Source organism: Neoarius graeffei, chromosome 26, assembly GCF_027579695.1.
Source record: "Neoarius graeffei isolate fNeoGra1 chromosome 26, fNeoGra1.pri, whole genome shotgun sequence".
Classification (NCBI taxonomy): Eukaryota; Metazoa; Chordata; class Actinopteri; order Siluriformes; family Ariidae; genus Neoarius; species Neoarius graeffei.
The window spans coordinates 10,667,324-10,687,690 of NC_083594.1; the positions used below are offsets into that span (position 1 = coordinate 10,667,324).

Consider the following 20,367-nt stretch of genomic DNA (forward strand, 5'->3'; position numbering starts at 1 on the left):
TAGGGTGTAAATAATCCTCACTATCGTTTCAGACAGCGCTACAAAATGGCGTCCTCGCTATATAGTGCCCTGTATAGTGAGTCGGGAGCGATTTCGGACACAGGGAGAGTTTTTATTTCATCCTCGTGCTCCGCCATTTTGTTTTTCTCTACTCACAGTATATGAGCTGATATCCTAGTAGTAGAACAGCAAATCAGAGAGCACGATTGCTCCAGTGAATGTGGATAGAATAATCCATGTTTAAGCATTACCATTTATATCATGGGGGGAAAAAATCTGAGTTTCTTCATAACTGATGTTAGAAATAAGGGTTGCCAGATTGGTGTGATTGTTTCCAAATGAAACTCTTGACTGTTCATTATCTCTAACAGGCCAAACGATATCTTTAAAAGGTGATTTGTTTCAAGACGAGTGTTTTATTATGTAATATTACAGCTTGTGACACATGATCTGGCAATTGTTTGCTTGTTTGTTTGTTTGTTTCCTACCAGCCAGCTCTCCAACATCATACAACAACTACCATCTAGAGAATGTCAAGGCTAACACATACTTTCTCAGAGAGTACATGAAACCATCCAGAAGGTAGCTTTTCACATTGTTGCTCATGCTGTGACACAGCACAGCATAACACACTCTGAGGAGAGTGCTATCCGCCCACTTCTGCATACATGAGCTAACGGACATAGACACAACCTCATAGATGCACACGTGTTCATACTGTTGCTATGATTGACAAGGGAAAGAGACGGTGTTGATTTTAGTTCTTTGACTGCTTGTAGCATCGTCAGGGTTCCGAACTCGCAACCTTCTGAAAATATGAAAAGCAATTCTGTTGCACCGTTTGAACGTTCCATGTTGGCTCGCTCGTAATACAACATGAAATAAACACAACGAAACTGTTTAGTGCAAAAATATTCATGCAGTAAAAGTCTGAACTTCACAAAAAGCACAAGGTTTATTACAGATAGTGTTTATTTTGATAGCTAGTTATTTCAATGATCGTGCTCCATCATGAACAGATCGTGACATGCTGAGGTCACCATGGCGATGAGAGGAATAAACTCCTGGAAGTCGATCTCTCGATCACCGTTCTCATCCAGATCATAAAATAGCATGTCAAGGGTATCCTTGTCCTGAATTTTCTGTGGGGGGGAGAAGGAAATAAACAGTCGTTATCATTGTGATGAATTGTCGTTATCGTCAAGCATTTTATCAATTTTATCCCCCGCTGGCCAAAAGGCCCAAAGGGGGATTATGTCATGGCGATTTCCGTTCGTCCTGGGAAGGGTGCTCACCTTCTGAAATCAACTCGCAGTTTTTGGAGGAATTTCACAAAACTTGGCAGGATTTTTTTTTTTTATATGTCGGTAATACACACATTGCAATTTCGTTAAATTGGGTCACATTTTACCGGAGTTACAGCCCTTGATTAACAAAATTATACTTTGACAATTTCATGAGAGTGTTTTCCTTCTGAAATCAACTCCTTTCACAATTTTTGGAGGAATTTCAGCAAACTTGGCAAAAGGCATTGTTATATGTCGGTAGTACGCATATTGTCATTTTGTTCAATTCGGTCGCATTTTACCAGAGTTACAGCCCTTGATGAACAACCTTGTACTTTAACAATTTCATGAAGGTGTGCTCGCCGTCTGACATCAACTCCTCTCACGATTTGTGGACGAATTTCTCGAAGCTTGGCAAAAGGCCTTGTTATATGACGGTAATACGCAGATTGCGATTTAATTTCGTTTGTGAAAATTTTCCCAGAGTTTTGAGCCTTGATTAAATAACTTGTACTTTGACAATTTCATGAGGGTGGACGTTCTTCTGAAATCAACTCCTCTCACAATTTGTGGAGGAATTTCATCAAACTTGGTAGAAGGTTTTGTTATATGACAGTTATATGCAGACTGAAATTTTGTTGAATTTGGGCAAATTTTTCCAGAGTTATGCCCTTGATTATTAACAAACTTGTACTTTGGCAATTTCATCAAGGTGTGCTTGCTTTCTGAAATCAACTTCCCTGACCATTTTTATCCCCCGCTGGCCGAAAGGCCCGAAGGGGGACTATGTCGTGTCGATGTCCGTCCGTCCGTCCGTCCGTCCCGGGAAGGGTCCTCACCTTCTGAAATCAACTCCTCTCTCAATTTTTGGAGGAATTTCATGAAACTTGACAGGATTCTTTGTGTCGGTAATGCACATATTGCAATTTCATTCAATTCGGTCACATTTTACCAGAATTGTGGCCGAGTTGCCAGCAGGGGATATTGTGCTCTCAGAGCACTCTTGTTATAACTGGCTGTGAAGAGATAAATTATATAATTGTCCGTGCTGTAATTGTTACAAATCCAGGACAAAAATCTTTCAATCCATAGAGTCCCCTATTGGTGCTTTTTTGTTTTTTCTCTTTTTTTTACTTAATTTATTTATTTTTAATTCAGAAATTTTTATCAAAATTGCATTGTGTATTATGAAGTGATGTGATATCTTGCTGTATGGCCCATTTCTACTCTGCACTAGCAGTAATGTGTATAATCATACATGTGTACGATGTGATCAGATACATATTGTTCTACTTGTTGGATATGATTAGCTCATTTGGCCATAATGCCGATGATCCATCACCGTGGCGTGGCATCCGTTCACGTCATCCACAATTCAGTTAAATCGTATCTCCTCCGTCAGTTCTCCACGGATTTCTGTTCCGATTGTTTTGTTTGAAAGAACTCATCACTCCGCACAAAACTTGGTTGTTGTTTTGTCAAATTTTTTTTTTTGCTGACGAGTTACTAATTAGGCCAAATTAATGAATTTTCCAGGCCTCTCATTAGAATTTTATCTCATTTCTCATCCAATTTCAGTTCTGATCGAGGTTTTGGGTCAATCTTTCTTTGTGGAACAAAACTTGGTTGATTTTCCTGCTGTAAACAATTTGTTTACATCTTTGTTTATTTTCAGTTAAATTGTATCTCATCCCTCAGTTCTCAATGGATTTCAGTTCTGATTTGTTTTATTTGAAAGAGCTCAACCTTCTGCACAAAATGTGGTCGTTGTATTGTCAATTTTTTGCAAACAAATTAGTAATTAGGTCAAGTTCATGAAATTGTCTTCTGACTAGAATTGGATCTCCAGTTCTGATTTGATGTTTTGGGTCGATCTTCCATCAGGGAACAAAATTTAGTCCTTTTGTTGAGTTTCCTGTTGTAAACAGTTTGTGGTGGAGGTTGGTCCTCTCTCACATTGTCACATTTCAGTTCTGTTTGTTGTTTTGGTTGTCATGGTTGTTTTGATGGCAGGCCAGATGAGCTCCTACATCCTTGATGTTCTGAAAACAGAATAAGATGAACCATATGTCTCTTTTTTTTTTTTTTTTAGACTTTGTTATAGGGGCGGCACGGTGGTGTAGTGGTTAGCGCTGTCGCCTCACAGCAAGAAGGTCCGGGTTTGAGCCCCGTGGCCGGCGAGGGCCTTTCTGTGCGGAGTTTGCATGTTCTCCCTGTGTCCGCGTGGGTTTCCTCCGGGTGCTCCGGTTTCCCCCACAGTCCAAAGACATGCAGGTTAGGTTAACTGGTGACTCTAAATTGACCGTAGGTGTGAATGTGAGTGTGAATGGTTGTCTGTGTCTATGTGTCAGCCCTGTGATGACCTGGCGACTTGTCCAGGGTGTACCCCGCCTTTCGCCCGTAGTCAGCTGGGATAGGCTCCAGCTTGCCTGCGACCTTGTAGAAGGATAAAGCGGCTAGAGATAATGAGATGAGATGAAATTAGTAATTAGGTCAAGTTCATGAAATTGTCTTCTGACTAGAATTGGATCTCCAGTTCTGATTTGATGTTTTGGGTCGATCTTCCATCAGGGAACAAAATTTAGTCCTTTTGTTGAGTTTCCTGTTGTAAACAGTTTGTGGTGGAGGTTGGTCCTCTCTCACATTGTCACATTTCAGTTCTGTTTGTTGTTTTGGTCGTCATGGTTGTTTTGATGGCAGGCCAGATGAGCTCCTACATCCTTGATGTTCTGAAAACAGAATAAGATGAACCATATGTCTCTTTTTTTTTTTTTTTTAGACTTTGTTATAGGGGCGGCACGGTGGTGTAGTGGTTAGCGCTGTCGCCTCACAGCAAGAAGGTCCGGGTTTGAGCCCCGTGGCCGGCGAGGGCCTTTCTGTGTGGAGTTTGCATGTTCTCCCCGTGTCCGCGTGGGTTTCCTCCGGGTGCTCCGGTTTCCCCCACAGTCCAAAGACATGCAGGTTAGGTTAACTGGTGACTCTAAATTGACCGTAGGTGTGAATGTGAGTGTGAATGGTTGTCTGTGTCTATGTGTCAGCCCTGTGATGACCTGGCGACTTGTCCAGGGTGTACCCCGCCTTTCGCCCGTAGTCAGCTGGGATAGGCTCCAGCTTGCCTGCGACCCTGTAGAACAGGATAAAGCGGCTAGAGATAATGAGATGAGATGAGATGTCCGGGCAGCATGGTGGTGTAGTGGTTAGCACGGTCACCCTGTCACCTCAAAGCAAGAAGGTTCCTAGTTCAAGCCCAGTGGCCGACAGGGGCCTTTCTGTGTGGAGTTTGCATGTTCTCCCCGTGTCTGCATGGGTTTCCTCCAGGTGCTCCAGTTTCCTCCACAGTCCAAAGCCATGCAGGTTAGGTTAACTGGCTACTCTAAACTGTCCATTGTGATGGGTTCTGCCAAGTTTAAAATGCCCTAGACGCACTAACGATGGACTGTTAAAATGTCATCAGTGGTGCCCTTGCTGGCAAAAGGACAAAGAAGAAGAAACTATTGTGTCTATTACAGCTGTGGTTCTTGAAGCAGGATTTGATTTGTCTTTTTTTAATTCAGTGGGTTTAAAATTATGCCTGTTACATGAACGCCTAATGAGTCACGAAAGTATAGAGCATCATATTTTCATAGCACAAAAATGAAAGTGAAGTCCATTTTTGTGTGAAAATCAAATGTATTTTTTATCGTTTCATTATGATGCACATTTTGTTACTTGTGTTCATGAATGAACATCTAGTTTAAATTTCCATCCATTATCCGTAACCGCTTATCCTGTGCAGGGTCGCGGGCAAGCTCGAGTTTCATGTCAATCCTGAGATCGAGATGCTGACCTCTTCTGCTCCTCAGACTTGCCTGATCCATCCTGATGCCCTACGTCTGGCTGGAGTCTCATCATATCGCTCCTGTGGAGGACGGCCCCCATATGGGCAGTTGAAAGTCACACTTGGAAGAAGCTCTGGACTCTTACAGTAATGCTTTTATGGCTGAGGACTACAGTTGACTTGCTAACTTTTTAGGACTGCAGTTGTCATGAACAGTTTTGCACTCAAGTCTCCATCAATGAAGAGTTATAACATCAACGAAACTGACTTCATGTCAAAAATGTTATAATCACGTTGCCTGTTATCACCCAAATGAGGATGGGTTCCCTTTTGAGTCTGGTTCCTCTTGAGGTTTCTTCCTCATGTCGTTTGAGGGAGTTTTTCCTCGCCACCGTCTCCACAGGCTTGCTCATTGGGGATAGATTAGGGATAAAATTAGCTCATGGTTAAAGTCATTCAAATTCTGTAAAGCTGCTGGTCAAAAATAAAATAATGTCTACTGGTAAAAATAAACTTGGGGGGGGGGAATATCCCAGCTGACTATGGGCGAGAGGCGGGGTACACCCTGGACACGTCGCCAGATCACTGCAGTGCTGACACATAGAGACAAATAACCATTCACACTCACCGACGGTCAATTTAGAGCCACCAATACAGGGATGTGATTTTTCCGCGAATTCGCGGAATCCCGCTTTTTTCACCTCAAAACTTGAAAAAAAAATGTTTCCGATTTTTCCCTCAAATCCACATTCGTATCCTATTCGTTCCGACTTTGTTTGAAAGATGGCAGCCTCGGACTTGCATCTTTATGCCTCGATCACGGAGGCTGCCATCTTTCAACTCTTTGTTTGAAGCGAGCGCGTTCATTGGTTGTTACAGAGCGATGGGCCAATCACGTACCTCGTTTCATCTCATTGACGTAATTACGTCATTTACGCAATTACGTCATTGAGATGAAACGAGGTACGTGATTGGCCCATCGCTCTGTAACAACCAATGAACGCGCTTGTTAGCTGCACGTAAGCTCGCTTCAAACAAAGAGTTGAAAGATGGCAGCCTCCGTGATCGAGCGTAAAGATGCAAATCGAGTTAAAGAAATCGACAGAATAGTGAAAAACAAGTTCCACTGGGAATGGTTGGAGAAAGAGGTTGCTACAGACGTTGGACATAAGACTGTGAGACATTTGTTCAGCGATTTCGTTCTTTGGGGAGAGGGCAGAGGTCTCTGGCTGTCAAGTTTGGGGATGCTGGGACCTCCCCTGCCCGAGCTACGAGCGTGCAAAGTCGGGCTGGAGCCCGGGATAGAAACGAAACCTAAGCGGAGCGCCGCGGCTCGCCTCAGGGCGAATTACGTCCCAAGGCGTGGGGCTAGCGGGCCCTGCTTGCGCTGGTTCTTTGGGGGGGGGGGAGTGAGAGTGTGTGTGTGTGTGAGAGAGAGTGTGAGAGAGAGTGAGCGTGTGTGTCAGAGTTGCATGTTGACCATTAAATTGGCTTGAATTTGTTAATCATGACAAGTTTTTTCTTGTGTGTTTTGCTTGCCATTTTAGTACAATTTTTAAGTCAGAAAACCCCAAAACCCAGGAGCTTCGGGGGGCTTCCCCCCTTGTCCCCCCACCAGGGCGCTGCCCTGGACCAGCTGGGGGCCTGCGGCCCCCAGACCCCCGCCTAAAATTTTCAGATAATTTCACCAGCCCCAAATCACATCCCTGCAATTAGCTGAACCTGCAGGTCTTTGAGCTGTGGAGGAAACCCACGCAGACATGGGGAGAACATGCAAACTCCACACAGAAAGGCTCGAACCCAGAACCTTCGTGCTGTGAGGCGACAGTGCTAACCACTACACCACTGTACCGCCCTGGTTGAAATTTGCTTTTGATTATTTAAACAAGATGGTACGTATACTTTTGAACTCAATCAGATCATCTTTCATTCTAAGCACTGTGAATAGGCCAGATTAAACGAGTACGCTATTAGTATGGACGGCATCCTGTTGCTGAAACAATTGTGTGTTGTGTTGTAATTCACTGTTGATTAAATACAATGTTTTGTTCTGAAAATAATGGCGTATTTAAAATGGATTTGTCCATTTTTTAAAATAAAAATATATTCGTTTAGGGCGTGTCGTCATGTTCGACTTTGCTGTTTAGAAAGCTCGTTTCCGAGACCGATTGCCTCATGCTTCACTTACATAATATTTGATAGTAAAAATCTGTGTCCATAAACCACAACTGGAAAATCTCAGCGATTTGAATGACGGATGAGTCACTCCTTTTACACCCGTACCACAGGTTCATAGCACGATCCTAAATCTGATCTCACTCACCAAGATAAACTGGCTCATCTCGTTATTCATAAGATCCTTCAGGTCGACCTTTTTCAGCTTGCACTTGTTCCCGGAGTACTTGTGGAAGATCTTTACGATGGTTATCATTGCATTCTCGAGATCCGATGACATGATTCTGAAACAATCAGAAAGAAAAGAGGTTATGATCAGATACAGTACTTTAGTGCATATTTCATTTATATAGCTGTCATAATGACTTATTGAATGATGGAATACCAAATACTGTTATTCAGTCTTAAAGATTTAAAAAAGCCAAAATGGTCTGAGGTACAGTACATGGTGCAGTCCTTTCAGAATATAGAGCTCATCTTAGGAATAATATTGCACTGTTTTTGTTCTATTTCGAATAAAATTACCGTCAGTAGAATGTCCGGGTTGTTGCTCCGAGTGTAAAACGTCCTTCCCTGATGGACACACGACTCCTTGTGAATATGATGTCTTGACAGAGATGGAGCTGAGTGTGTGTGTACTTCAAATCCATATTGATTTTTCATCCTTGAAAGGACAAAATGCGGTGACTAATAACAGCAACCATGAGCACAGAACAGAAAGCTTTTAGGAGAAATGGAAACCATTAAAAGTCATTAATGCAGAAGTTGGGCTGCCTGTTTCACATTTTTATTCATCATGCTAAACAACACTGTTCTCGAAACGAAGGCGTGTTGACGCATTACTATAGTCAATAAAAATTCACTAATCAATTCCTTCGTTTCCTCAAATTAAACTTTTTTTATTTCATTAACAGTAAATGCCATTAACACTGAATTATCATTATCTGTTAAAGGACATTGGGACGTGGATTTTTTTCTGGGTATAATTATGTATAAAGGACATAAGAAATGCCATCTAAATCACTGCAGGGCGTCAAAAATGTGAAAATCATCACATTATTCAACTTTTTTATACATCAGCGTAAAACAATGATTCGTTAATTAGCTAGGTGGTCACGTGACCCGTGACGTCACAAAAACTTTCCAAGGAGCCAGCGCTTGGGTATCTAATGTAAACAGGTTACCGAAATGGACACCATCGACAGTGACATTCCCGATGTTTCACAGAGATGTGAAGTTAGACCCTATCAATTCGAACCGATAGCTGGAAATTCACATGAACATAGATCTTGTCTTTACTCTCACGGGTCAGATGATTCTGAGAGTGAGAGTTCATTCAATCCCCATGAAACTGAAAGCGGTCGGCTGGATAACACTTCCTGGTAAGTTAAAAACAATTCTGCTCAAAGGCTAATGATCTGTTGAAAGAAGTATTATTTTTGTATCATACACTGAAAGTTCATCATAGATCTAGCTAAAGTCCGTTGCAAGCTAGTTTTTTTTTTTTTTGCTGATATTTTTCGAGATTGATTGAGATACAATGCTTCTGGAGTCCGAGATGAAAACATTCAAAATGGCGAAACGAGTCAGAATTATGATAATCAATAATTGATACACCCAAATTTATAATACTAATCCTTACCACATGAGGCCCATGGTAAAACCACGCTTCCAGGAGGGGCTGCCGTCTGCCTCCCAAGCCGGCCGAGAGCGCTCCTCGTCGGGCACGGCCAGGCGGGTGAATGCCCTGGTCCGTCCGCCCTGTCTAAAAAATAATGGTACAACTCCGAGTGAAGGTATCAGTGCGCTGCCGAAGCGCGCAGAAGGTGTTAGTACGCCTGTCATTATAGTGCGGACTTTCCATAGCATAGAAAATCGCCACGTTTTAATTTGTGTAACTGAACTTGTTTCATATCACTGGTCATATAAACCTATGTAAACAGGAAAAACGCGGAAGAGTTTGGTCGCATCTAACTACAGCCCCAAAAAAATACCATTGGCCATACTGAGCCTAGCTACATTGCTAACAGGAGTGACAGCGCGTCTGACTGACTGGGAGGTCGCAATACACCATGATGTTCAATGTACGTTAAACACTCTAAAAACGAAACAATTTTCTTGTCATCCAAGACACAAAAACTATTTTGTCGCATTCGTCATCATCACGATTCACACTTCTCCATATTCATCTACCCGCTTGTGCTGTACCCGAAAGTTTTTGTGACGTATGATCACGTGACAGCGGCTCTTCCGGTTGTAAAATATGCAGATCGGAGCTCGAGCAGAAATGCCATATAATCATCACGAATATAACGATTTTGCTGAATTTAATAGATAATTTTGTATTTGTTGATGCAATTAATTCATATTTTTAATGGAAAGAAACTGATATAGCGTGCATTTATGTTTCATGTCCCATATCCTTTAAGTGTTTTGAGTGTGAACTGCATGCATTTTCATTTTTCAGGGACAAACTTCAACCATCATGTTTATCTCTTTTTAATCATAAAGTTTTACTTTCTAAAATATACTCTTCTATCATCCATATTACACATTTTCTTAGCTGAGATAGATTTTGGGATTCAGCTGGTTAATGGTGGGTTTGTTTGGTTTTTTTCAGCTGTTTTCAAGTTAAATAGCTTTGTGTCAAGCATGAAAACAGTACAATCACACTCATCTCATCTCATCTCATTATCTCTAGCCGCTTTATCCTGTTCTACAGGGTCGCAGGCAAGCTGGAGCCTACCCCAGCTGACTACAGGCGAAAGGCGGGGTACACCCTGGACAAGTCGCCAGGTCATCACAGGGCTGACACATAGACACAGACAACATTCACACTCACATTCACACCTACGGTCAATTTAGAGTCACCAGTTAACCTAACCTGCATGTCTTTGGACTGTGGGGGAAACCGGAGCACCCGGAGGAAACCCACGCGGACACGGGGAGAACATGCAAACTCCGCACAGAAAGGCCCTCGCCGGCCCCGGGGCTCAAACCCAGGACCTTCTTGCTGTGAGGCGACAGCGCTAACCACTACACCACCGTGCCGCCACAATCACACACTAAAAAAATAAAGGTGCTTCAGTGGTTCTTCAAATCTCTGGATCGTTCCATGGAGAGTCAAAACTCTGTGATGAACCATTACATTATGTGAAAGGTTCTTCACATTGGAAATGGTTCTTCAGAGCCTGGCATTCTCTTACCATTTGCTGGTCAATGCACATAGGCTATGTTTACACAAATCTGTCTTCACTGCTCAAACAAATGGGTTAAATGGTTCTTTAAAGAACTGTTGCATGAACGGTTCTTTGAAGCCCTGAAAAAGGTTCTTCTATGGCATCGCCCTGAAGAACCGGTACCGGCCCCATTATTTTTTAGAGTGCATGCAACGTTCTGGGACAAAATAAAAACATATGAACAATTCTGCACACATGGTGGTGTAGGTGTCGGCCTTTGGGTGCAACTTTTGGGAAAGGTATTTGCTTGGTAATTCTCAGGATCTGTTGGTTTGAGATCAGTGTCAAGCGACGAAACTGTGATTTATAGCTTTTAAAGCAGGTATCCAGATTTTAGCAAATACCTGCATTAAAGGTAGACTGCCTTTCAGATTTTTCAAGTGTAGGTCATAAAAAGAATTTTCCCTGACGCCCAATTACTTTTGTTTCATGGAGCAAAACCTACTGAATTCGAATCACAGACTTCCAATTTTATTGTGATTTTTCTAATAGAACAATTAATGAATTTAGGGTCACATGGCCCTAAATTCTCCGCTATTTTTTCCTGCTTCACCATGACCCAATTCAAGATACTACGTCATGCATCACGTGGTGGGCTTTCCCCGTTCGTGCAAGGCATGGTGGGATACAAATTTGAAACAGGAGAGAAAAATGGAGGACGTGAGTGTGCGATTGAAACGTGAAAGACCGACTACAGTAATGGAAAGCAAGAAGAAAAGGCGTTATGTTATCTACGAAGGAAAGGAAACGCAGGACCAAATTAATAAATATCGGCGCTCAGCGAGCACCTCGGTGTGATCAGTTGTTCGTTTAGCGACAAAATAATGGAACGGTCAGTGTACGATCAAAGGTAAACCTGTAGATGGCAGTAATGCAACACTAGATGCCAGCTGCTGTAAAACCCAAAAGATGAAGATGACGACGATAACAACGACTAAAGTAAACCTGTGCATGTGCACACAGACTTCCTCTGTCTGCTTGACTGCGTGAAGTGAGCGATTTCATGCACATTATTTGGCCACAGAATGGCCTGGGTTTTTTTTTTTTTTTGGTTGGTTGGTTGGTTGTTTTTTAGATATTACAGAAATAAACATATATCACAATGACCAAATTTCAGAGGGAACTAAATTTCACTGATTTTATGAAATTGAAAGGCCATCTACTTTTAAAATAATGTGTGCCAAGTCTCAATCAGGAAGAAAAAGTCTAACATATACGTTGTCTTTGGCTGCTTCATTAGGATGCGCAGAAATGCAGATGGGCCGCGAGGCCCGCACCAGAGCGACAGAGTTGCCTGCAGCGGCAGCACAAATGGCCCGGCCAAGCCGCCATGGAATGTCTGGCCTTGTGAGCTCTCGCATACTATTCTCCTCTCCTAATGAAGTGCCTTGCTCAGTAAGGTAAGACAAACGATGACGTACCCCCATCGTATTGTCTCTCTGGACCTCCAGACCTGATGCCAAGTGGTGCACAAAAGTGTCACAGACCTGACAGGTATGGAAGTTGCCCCGCAGTGACAACTGACTTGCCGAGTGATGCCATCCATTGGCCATTTGATTTGCTCTTTCACATGCCATCTGGTGTTGTACCATTGACCCTGTCGGGTTCATCTGCTACATTGCACCGAAAAGCGCCCTGCTGCCAGCGCTTTATCATCACCATCATCCCATATCAGATCATTTCCAAAGATGGTTTAATTCTTGAGTAAGCTAATGTTAAGAAGAGCCATGTTTGGTGGTTTTGGGCTGCTTTGCCCAGTGCTGCATGCATGGGCAATTCAGAGTTGACCTCATCCACATGTCCTTAGACTGAGAGAGGAAATCCACACAGGCACGAGGAGAACATGCAAACACTACACAGAAAGGCCCCGGTCTACAGGCAGGTTTGAACCCGGACACAAACACTTGAATAATGTGAAGACGAAGATGATGATGATGCCTTTATTGTGTGCATGTACACTCAAGCACAGTGAAATTCCTCTGCATTTAACCCATCTGAAGCAGTGAGCACCACACATACCCAGAGCAGTAGGCAGCTACGGTATGCTACAGCGCCCAGGGAGCAGTTTGGGGGTTAGGTGCCTTGCTCAAGGGCACTTAATCTACTCAGGAATCAAACTGGTGACCCTTTGGACCCAAAGCTGTTTCTCTCAATTATTTATTTTATTTTAATTTAAGGGGGTGGCACGGTGGTGTAGTGGTTAGCGCTGTCGCCTCACAGCAAGAAGGTCCGGGTTCGATCCCCGTGGCCGGCGAGGGCCTTTCTGTGCGGAGTTTGCATGTTCTCCCCGTGTCCGCGTGGGTTTCCTCCGGGTGCTCCGGTTTCCCCCACAGTCCAAAGACATGCAGGTTAGGTTAACTGGTGACTCTAAATTGACCGTAGGTGTGAATGTGAGTGTGAATGGTTGTCTGTGTCTATGTGTCAGCCCTGTGATGACCTGGCGACTTGTCCAGGGTGTACCCCGCCTTTCGCCCGTAGTCAGCTGGGATAGGCTCCAGCTTGCCTGCGACCCTGTAGAAGGATAAAGCGGCTAGAGATAATGAGATGAGATTTTAATTTAAGGTTTATTTGACGTAAACAATGCATATTAATAAACATAAAATGTAAATGTACCAGAATTAACCAAAATGGCTATTTTGCATCTGTTGTCCATGGACTGATGCTAAAAGGTCAGATGCACCTAAAAAAAATTACACATAATTGTAAAAGGACACATAACACAAACGAGCAGTATAAATTAGAAGGGAAAAAAAGAGAAAGCATGGCAGGAGTGGCATAAGTAGAACAGACAGCAGACAGAAAAGACCAACAGAGGAGTTAGCAGTGTGATGTTCATCTCATTCTCATTATCTGTAGCTGCTTTATCCTGTTCTACAGGGTCGCAGGCAAGCTGGAGCCTATCCCAGCTGACTACGGGCGAAAGGCGGGGTACACCCTGGACAAGTCGCCAGGTCATCACAGGGCTGACACATAGACACAGACAACCATTCACACTCACATTCACACCTACGGTCAATTTAGAGTCACCAGTTAACCTAACCTGCATGTCTTTGGACTGTGGGGGAAACCGGAGCACCCGGAGGAAACCCACGCGGACACGGGGAGAACATGCAAACTCCACACAGAAAGGCCCTCGCCGGCCACGGGGCTCGAACCCGGACCTTCTTGCTGTGAGGCGACAGCGCTAACCCCTACACCACCGTGCTGCCCTCAGTGTGATGTTATTAATGTTTCGTGTTGACAGGTCTGATTGCTGATTAGCCATTTCTTTAGGTTGGATTTAAATGCAGTGTATGTTTTTATGTCTCTATTATGAGTTGGTAATATGTTCCACTCATGCACCGAACTACAGGCCATGGCTGCCCCCATGGCTCTGGAAACTAATCAGTGAACATTCAGACATGGTTTTAAACATCATTTACAAACTTCTGAGGTGGTGAAGTGGTTGCGAATTGAATATTTCATCTCAAAGAGAAACGAACCCTGAGACTAGCCTACTTTTTGTTTCATTCGACTTCTGCTTTTAGGACTTTATGGCACTCTGGAAGGGACATGGAGGGGGAGAGAGAGATAAGCTTTTGCGAGATCTCACATAAACGGCACTCTTAGAAAAGTTATGTGGGACCTCGCAAAGTTGTATTTATTTATTTTTTCCCAAAATCTTGCAAAATTACATCTTTTATTCTTGCCATGTCCCTTCCAGGGCTAAAGTCCCAAAAGTTTTGGGGTATTTTTTGTTTGTTTGTTTTTAAATCTTGTACACACAACTAATTATCACGTGCTCGTAACATAACGTGTGTACAAGATTTTTTTTAAATCACTTTTCAGAATTTTAGAGGCTCTGTAGGAATTCCTAGGGATTTTCCACAAAACAGGTTGTTTGTGACAAACCTGATACATGAATGAAACAAAAGTGAAAAAGTTAGAGATCAAGAAAAAGAATCCTTCAAGCAAAGAAATTATCCTCTGGGATTATGTGTATACCGTATATCAGTGGTGAACTGTTACTATTTGAGCTGGGACTTGAGCTCAGCCAAAACTTGGCCAGATACACCAAAAAAGAAACAGGGCAAAGGATTTTGCAAGGGCTTAGCGACAGGCTGCCAGGTCACTCTGTTGTGTGTAGTTGTTGATGTTGATTTTAAAAGTAACTCAGTACGGTAAATTACACATGAATGAATACTTATGAATTCACGAAAATGAATACTTAAGTCTGAGTGAAAAATACTACACTATAGTGAGCGTGCAGCATGAAAGAAGAGTCTGGAGACAGAAATCTTAATTTCTCGGTCGTTAGCTTGTGCTACTTGCTCTCGATAGCGCTGGTTTGACTGCTTTATTAGCATTCGCTAACACTACTGATGAACGCTACACCGGCTGGAAGGTGACTTCACTGCTGCACTGACGGCACTGATGCACAATTTATCACCCTAGGCCTTTGAGAAGTCACTTCCTACATAAACATACACTGGCATGGCCTTCTGTCCCGGCAATGAAATCCTAACCAATGAGTGAGCCAGCTCAAAACTCTTCTCAGCCGAGAGACAACAAACAAACAAATCACACTGCATAACTATTTTAATGTTTACAGAAGAAGAAGCCTTTATTTGTCACATGCACACTCAAGCACAGTGAAATTCATCTTCTGCATTGAACCCATCTGAAACAGTGAACACACACACACACACCCAGAGCAGTGGGCAGCCACACTACAGCACCCAGAGAACAGTTAGGCAGTAGGTACCTTGCTCAAGGGCACTTCAGCCCAAGGCTGCCCCACGTTGACCTAACTGCATATCTTTGAACTGTGAGGGAAACCGGAGCAGACACGGGGGGAACATGCAAACTCCACACAGAAAGGCCCCCTGTCAGCCACTGGGCTCGAACCCAGAGCCTTCTAGCTGTGAGGCGACAGTGCTAACCACTACACCACCGTGCCACCCGGTTCAGAACAGTAACCCTTCATTTATGGAGCAAATTTGACAGAAAATCAGGCCAAATTAGAATGAAAAGAGAATAATTATAGTGAAATTATGAAAGAAATTAAATATAACGTGAAATGCTGGGGCAGCACGGTGGTGTAGTGGTTAGCGCTGTCGCCTCACAGCAAGAAGGTCCGGGTTCGAGCCCCGTGGCCGGCGAGGGCCTTTCTGTGCGGAGTTTGCATGTTCTCCCCGTGTCCGCGTGGGTTTCCTCTGGGTGCTCCGGTTTCCCCCACAGTCCAAAGACATGCAGGTTAGGTTAACTGGTGACTCTAAATTGACCGTAGGTGTGAATGTGAGTGTGAATGGTTGTCTGTGTCTATGTGTCAGCCCTGCGATGACCTGGCGACTTGTCCAGGGTGTACCCCGCCTTTCGCCCGTAGTCAGCTGGGATAGGCTCCAGCTTGCCTGCGACCCTGTAGAACAGGATAAAGTGGCTAGAGATAATGAGATGAGATGTGAAATGCTGATATGTTTGAGCCTTCTCTGGAGGTTTAGAAAGCCTTAATGGTTCCACTCTGGTGTATTTAAACAATGTTTACAGAGTGTATAGTAAATACGGGATAAACATGAGATATTTTGTGTTCAAAAGCTGTCAGTTTGAAGTGAAATTTCTCATTTTGGAAATTTTTTTTAGGGTGTGGTATGCTTAATAACATGGAATTGCAACTGAAGTTTGTTGTTGTTGTTTGTTTTATCTGTAACCGCTTATCCTGTGCGGGGTCACAGGGGGCAAGCTGGAGCCTATCCCAGCTGACCATGGGTGAGAGGCAGGGTACACCCTGGACAAGTCACCAGCTCATCACAGGGCTGATACACACAACCATTTACAGTCAATTTAGAGCCACCAATTAGCCTAACCTGCATACTGTATCTTTGGACTGTGGGAGGAAACCCACGCAGACACGGGGAAAACATGTAAACTCCACACAGAAAGGCCTTCATCGGCCGCTGGGGTCGAACCCAGAACCTTCTTGCTGTGAGGCGACAGTGTTAACCATTATACCACTGTGCTGCCCAGTTCAGGACAATAACCCATCATTTCTGGAGGAAATTTGATAGAAAATGAGGCTGAATTATAAGAGCATAATTATAGTGAAATTATGAAAGAAATTAAATATAACGTGAAATGCTGATATGTTTGGGCTTTTTCTGAAAGCTTAGAAAGCTCTAATGGTTCCCATCCATCCATCCATCCATTATCTGTAGTCACTTATTCTGTTCTACAGGGTCACAGGAGCCTATCCCAGCTGACTACGGGCGAAAGGCGGGGTACACCCTGGACAAGTCACCAGATCATCACAGGGCTGACACATAGACGCAAACAACCATTCACACTCACATTCACACCTACGGTCAATTTAGAGTCACCAGTTAACCTAACCTGCATGTCTTTGGACTGTGGGGGAAACCAGAGCACCTGGAGGAAACCCACGCGGACACGGGGAGCACCTTAAAAAACATTTCCAAAATGAGAAATTTCACTTCAAAAAATAAAAATAAAAAACAACTGACAGCTTTTCGACACAAAACATCTCATATTTATCCCCTACTTACTACACACATTGTTTAAATATACCAGTGGGGAACTATTAGGGCTTTCTAAACCTCCAGAGAAGGCTCAAACATATCAGCATTTCACATCTCATCTCATTATCTCTAGCTGCTTTATCCTGTTCTACAGGGTCGCAGGCAAGCTGGAGCCTATCCCAGCTGACTACGGGCGAAAGGCAGGGTACACCCTGGACAAGTCGCCAGGTCATCACAGGGCTGACACATAGACACAGACAACCATTCACACTCACATTCACACCTACGGTCAATTTAGAGTCACCAGTTAACCTAACCTGCATGTCTTTGGACTGTGGGGGAAACCGGAGCACCCTGAGGAAACCCATGCGGACACGGGGAGAACATGCAAACTCCACACAGAAAGGCCCTCATCGGCTGCTGGGCTCGAACCCAGAACCTTCTTGCTGTGAGGCGACAGCGCTAACCACTACACCATCGTGCAAATTTGATAGAAAATCAGGCCAAATTAGAATTAAAAGAGAATAATTACAGTGAAATTATGAAAGAAATTAAACATAACGTATGAAATCCTGGGCGGCACGGTGGTGTAGTGGTTAGCACTGTCGCCTCACAGCAAGAAGGTCCGGGTTCGAGCCCCGTGGTTGGCGAGGGCCTTTCTGTGCGGGGTTTGTTGTCCGCGTGGGTTTCCTCCGGGTGCTCCGGTTTCCCCTACAGTCCAAAGACATGCAGGTTAGGTTAACTGGTGACTCTAAATTGACCGTAGGTGTGAATGTGAGTGTGAATGGTTGTTCACAACCACACCGAGCTGGAGAAAGCCCTAATGGTTCCCCTCTGGTATATTTAAACAATGTGTATAGCACGGGCGCAGATAGAGGGGGGGACGGGGGGATTCGTCCCACCCAGATTTAAATTCAGCTCGTTCGGTCCCCCCCACTTATAGGGAGGAAAAAATGTCTATGCTGTCTTTCTTTGCATAAGGCAAACCTCACGGAAAAATCAAAAGACTAATTACCATTCGGTTTATTGAGGTGCACAGCAGTACAGACATAGTTGCAACTACGCAGACTGCACAGGTTGCGAGCTCGAGCTTGGTTGCTATGGTTACCCACAACAAGTTTGACAGGCATATCGGGGACAGCGCCTCCTAGTTCAGGACCCCAACACGGCATGATGAAGGGTGCCAAAAGGCAGAAAACGATTGCATCGTTTAAAAAAAAAACGACTGTAAGTAAACTGTGCCTTACTTTATCATATCACCTTGCAATTTTTTGATAGTCTGTTCAAAGTAATGTCGTAGTGAAAGTAAAATCGTACGGAGTAGAGATACCTTTCTGGTAGCCTCCTTCTTCCGGTGGTAGCCTGTAGATACAGTGCTCAGAAGGCAGTTTTAATGTTTAATCTGGCGTTCCCTGCCATAATTTCAGCGAGCATATTGTTTCATAAGGAAACTTTGCGAAGAGTTGTTGACTGACTGCTGCTCACGCAACACACAGGCATAGTTAGAAAGTCAGGATGCACTGGTTTACACTTTACACACACGCATAGCCCAGCCTCTCGCTATGTTTAACAGTTGGAATTTAGCGGTTTTAAAACTCATCTCATCTCATTATCTCTAGCCGCTTTATCCTGTTCTACAGGGTCGCAGGCAAGCTGGAGCCTATCCCAGCTGACTACGGGCGAAAGGCGGGGTACACCCTGGACAAGTCGCCAGGTCATCACAGGGCTGACACATAGACACAGACAACCATTCACACTCACATTCACACCTACGGTCAATTTAGAGTCACCAGTTAACCTAACCTGCATGTCTTTGGACTGTGGGGGAAACCGGAGCACCCGGAGGAAACCCACGCGGACACGGGGAGAACATGCAAACTCCGCACAGAAAGGCCCTCGCCGGCCCCAGGGCTCGAACCCAGGACCTTCTTGCTGTGAGGCGACAGCGCTAACCACTACACCACCGTGCCGCCCCGGTTTTAAAACTAGTTTTGCAATTTCTGTGCGTGATGATAATGTGTAAACTTTGGATTTCTATAGGCTATGTTAAAATGTTATCATTGTCCTGGCCTGCAGGTAGTTCCTGGTGATGGCAGTGAGGGAGGTGAAATAACATGTATACACACTACCGTTCAAAAGTTTGGGGTCACCCAGACAATTTTGTGTTTTCCATGAAAAGTCACACTTTTATTTACCACCATAAGTTGTAAAATGAATAGAAAATATAGTCAAGACATCTCATCTCATTATCTCTAGCCGCTTTATCCTTCTACAGGGTCGCAGGCAAGCTGGAGCCTATCCCAGCTGACTACGGGCGAAAGGCGGGGTACACCCTGGACAAGTCGCCAGGTCATCACAGGGCCGACACATAGACACAGACAACCATTCACACTCACACCTACGCTCAATTTAGAGTCACCAGTTAACCTAACCTGCATGTCTTTGGACTGTGGGGGAAACCGGAGCACCCAGAGGAAACCCACGCGGACAACATGCAAACTCCGCACAGAAAGGCCCTCGCCGGCCCCGGGGCTCGAACCCAGGACCTTCTTGCTGTGAGGCGACAGCGCTAACCACTACACCACCGTGCCGCCTAGTCAAGACATTTTTCTGGCCATTTTGAGCATTTAATCGACCCCGCAAATGTGATGCTCCAGAAACTCAATCTGCTCAAAGGAAGGTCAGTTTTATAGCTTCTCTAAAGAGCTCAACTGTTTTCAGCTGTGCTAACATGATTGTACAAGGGTTTTCTAATCATCCATTAGCCTTCTGAGGCAATGAGCAAACACATTGTACCATTAGAACACTGGAGTGAGAGTTGCTGGAAATGGGCCTCTATACACCTACGGAGATATTGCACCAAAAACCAGACATTTGCAGCTAGAATAGTCATTTACCACATTAGCAATGTATAGAGTGGATTTCTGATTAGTTTAAAGTGATCTTCATTGAAAAGAACAGTGCTTTTCTTTCAAAAATAAGGACATTTCAAAGTGACCCCAAACTTTTGAACAGTAGTGTGTGTGTATATACACAAAATGGAATCATTTGCTGACAGCTCAGTCCCCCCCAGTTCAAAAATCCTATCTGCGCCCCTGGTGTATAGTAAATACGGGATAAATATGAGATGTTTTGTCGAAAAGCTGTCAGTTTTTTTTTTAAGTGAAATTTCTCATTTTGGAAATGTTTTTAAGGTGCAGTATGCTTAATAACATGGAATTGTGCCTGAAGTAAAAGGCGATCAGGAACACCTCTGAGACCTAGCTGCAGGCAGACTCACTGTCGACGCAATGCGCATGCGCCAGAATCCGGCGCATGCGCTGTGCAGAGGACGCAGT

At 44.0% G+C, this 20,367-nt stretch overlaps 1 protein-coding gene across 1 annotated transcript; it reads right to left on the reverse strand.

Moving 5' to 3' along the window:
* Nucleotides 1-992: 992 nt before the first annotated feature.
* Nucleotides 993-7,894, reverse strand: LOC132873972 (protein S100-B-like). The gene is made up of 3 exons (XM_060909813.1): nucleotides 7,804-7,894; nucleotides 7,427-7,562; nucleotides 993-1,142 (listed from the first exon to the last, which is right to left on the reverse strand). The coding sequence occupies exons 2-3, from the start codon at nucleotides 7,556-7,558 to the stop codon at nucleotides 993-995; spliced, it is 282 nt and encodes a 93-aa protein (XP_060765796.1). The 5' UTR covers nucleotides 7,559-7,562; nucleotides 7,804-7,894.
* Nucleotides 7,895-20,367: the final 12,473 nt, after the last annotated feature.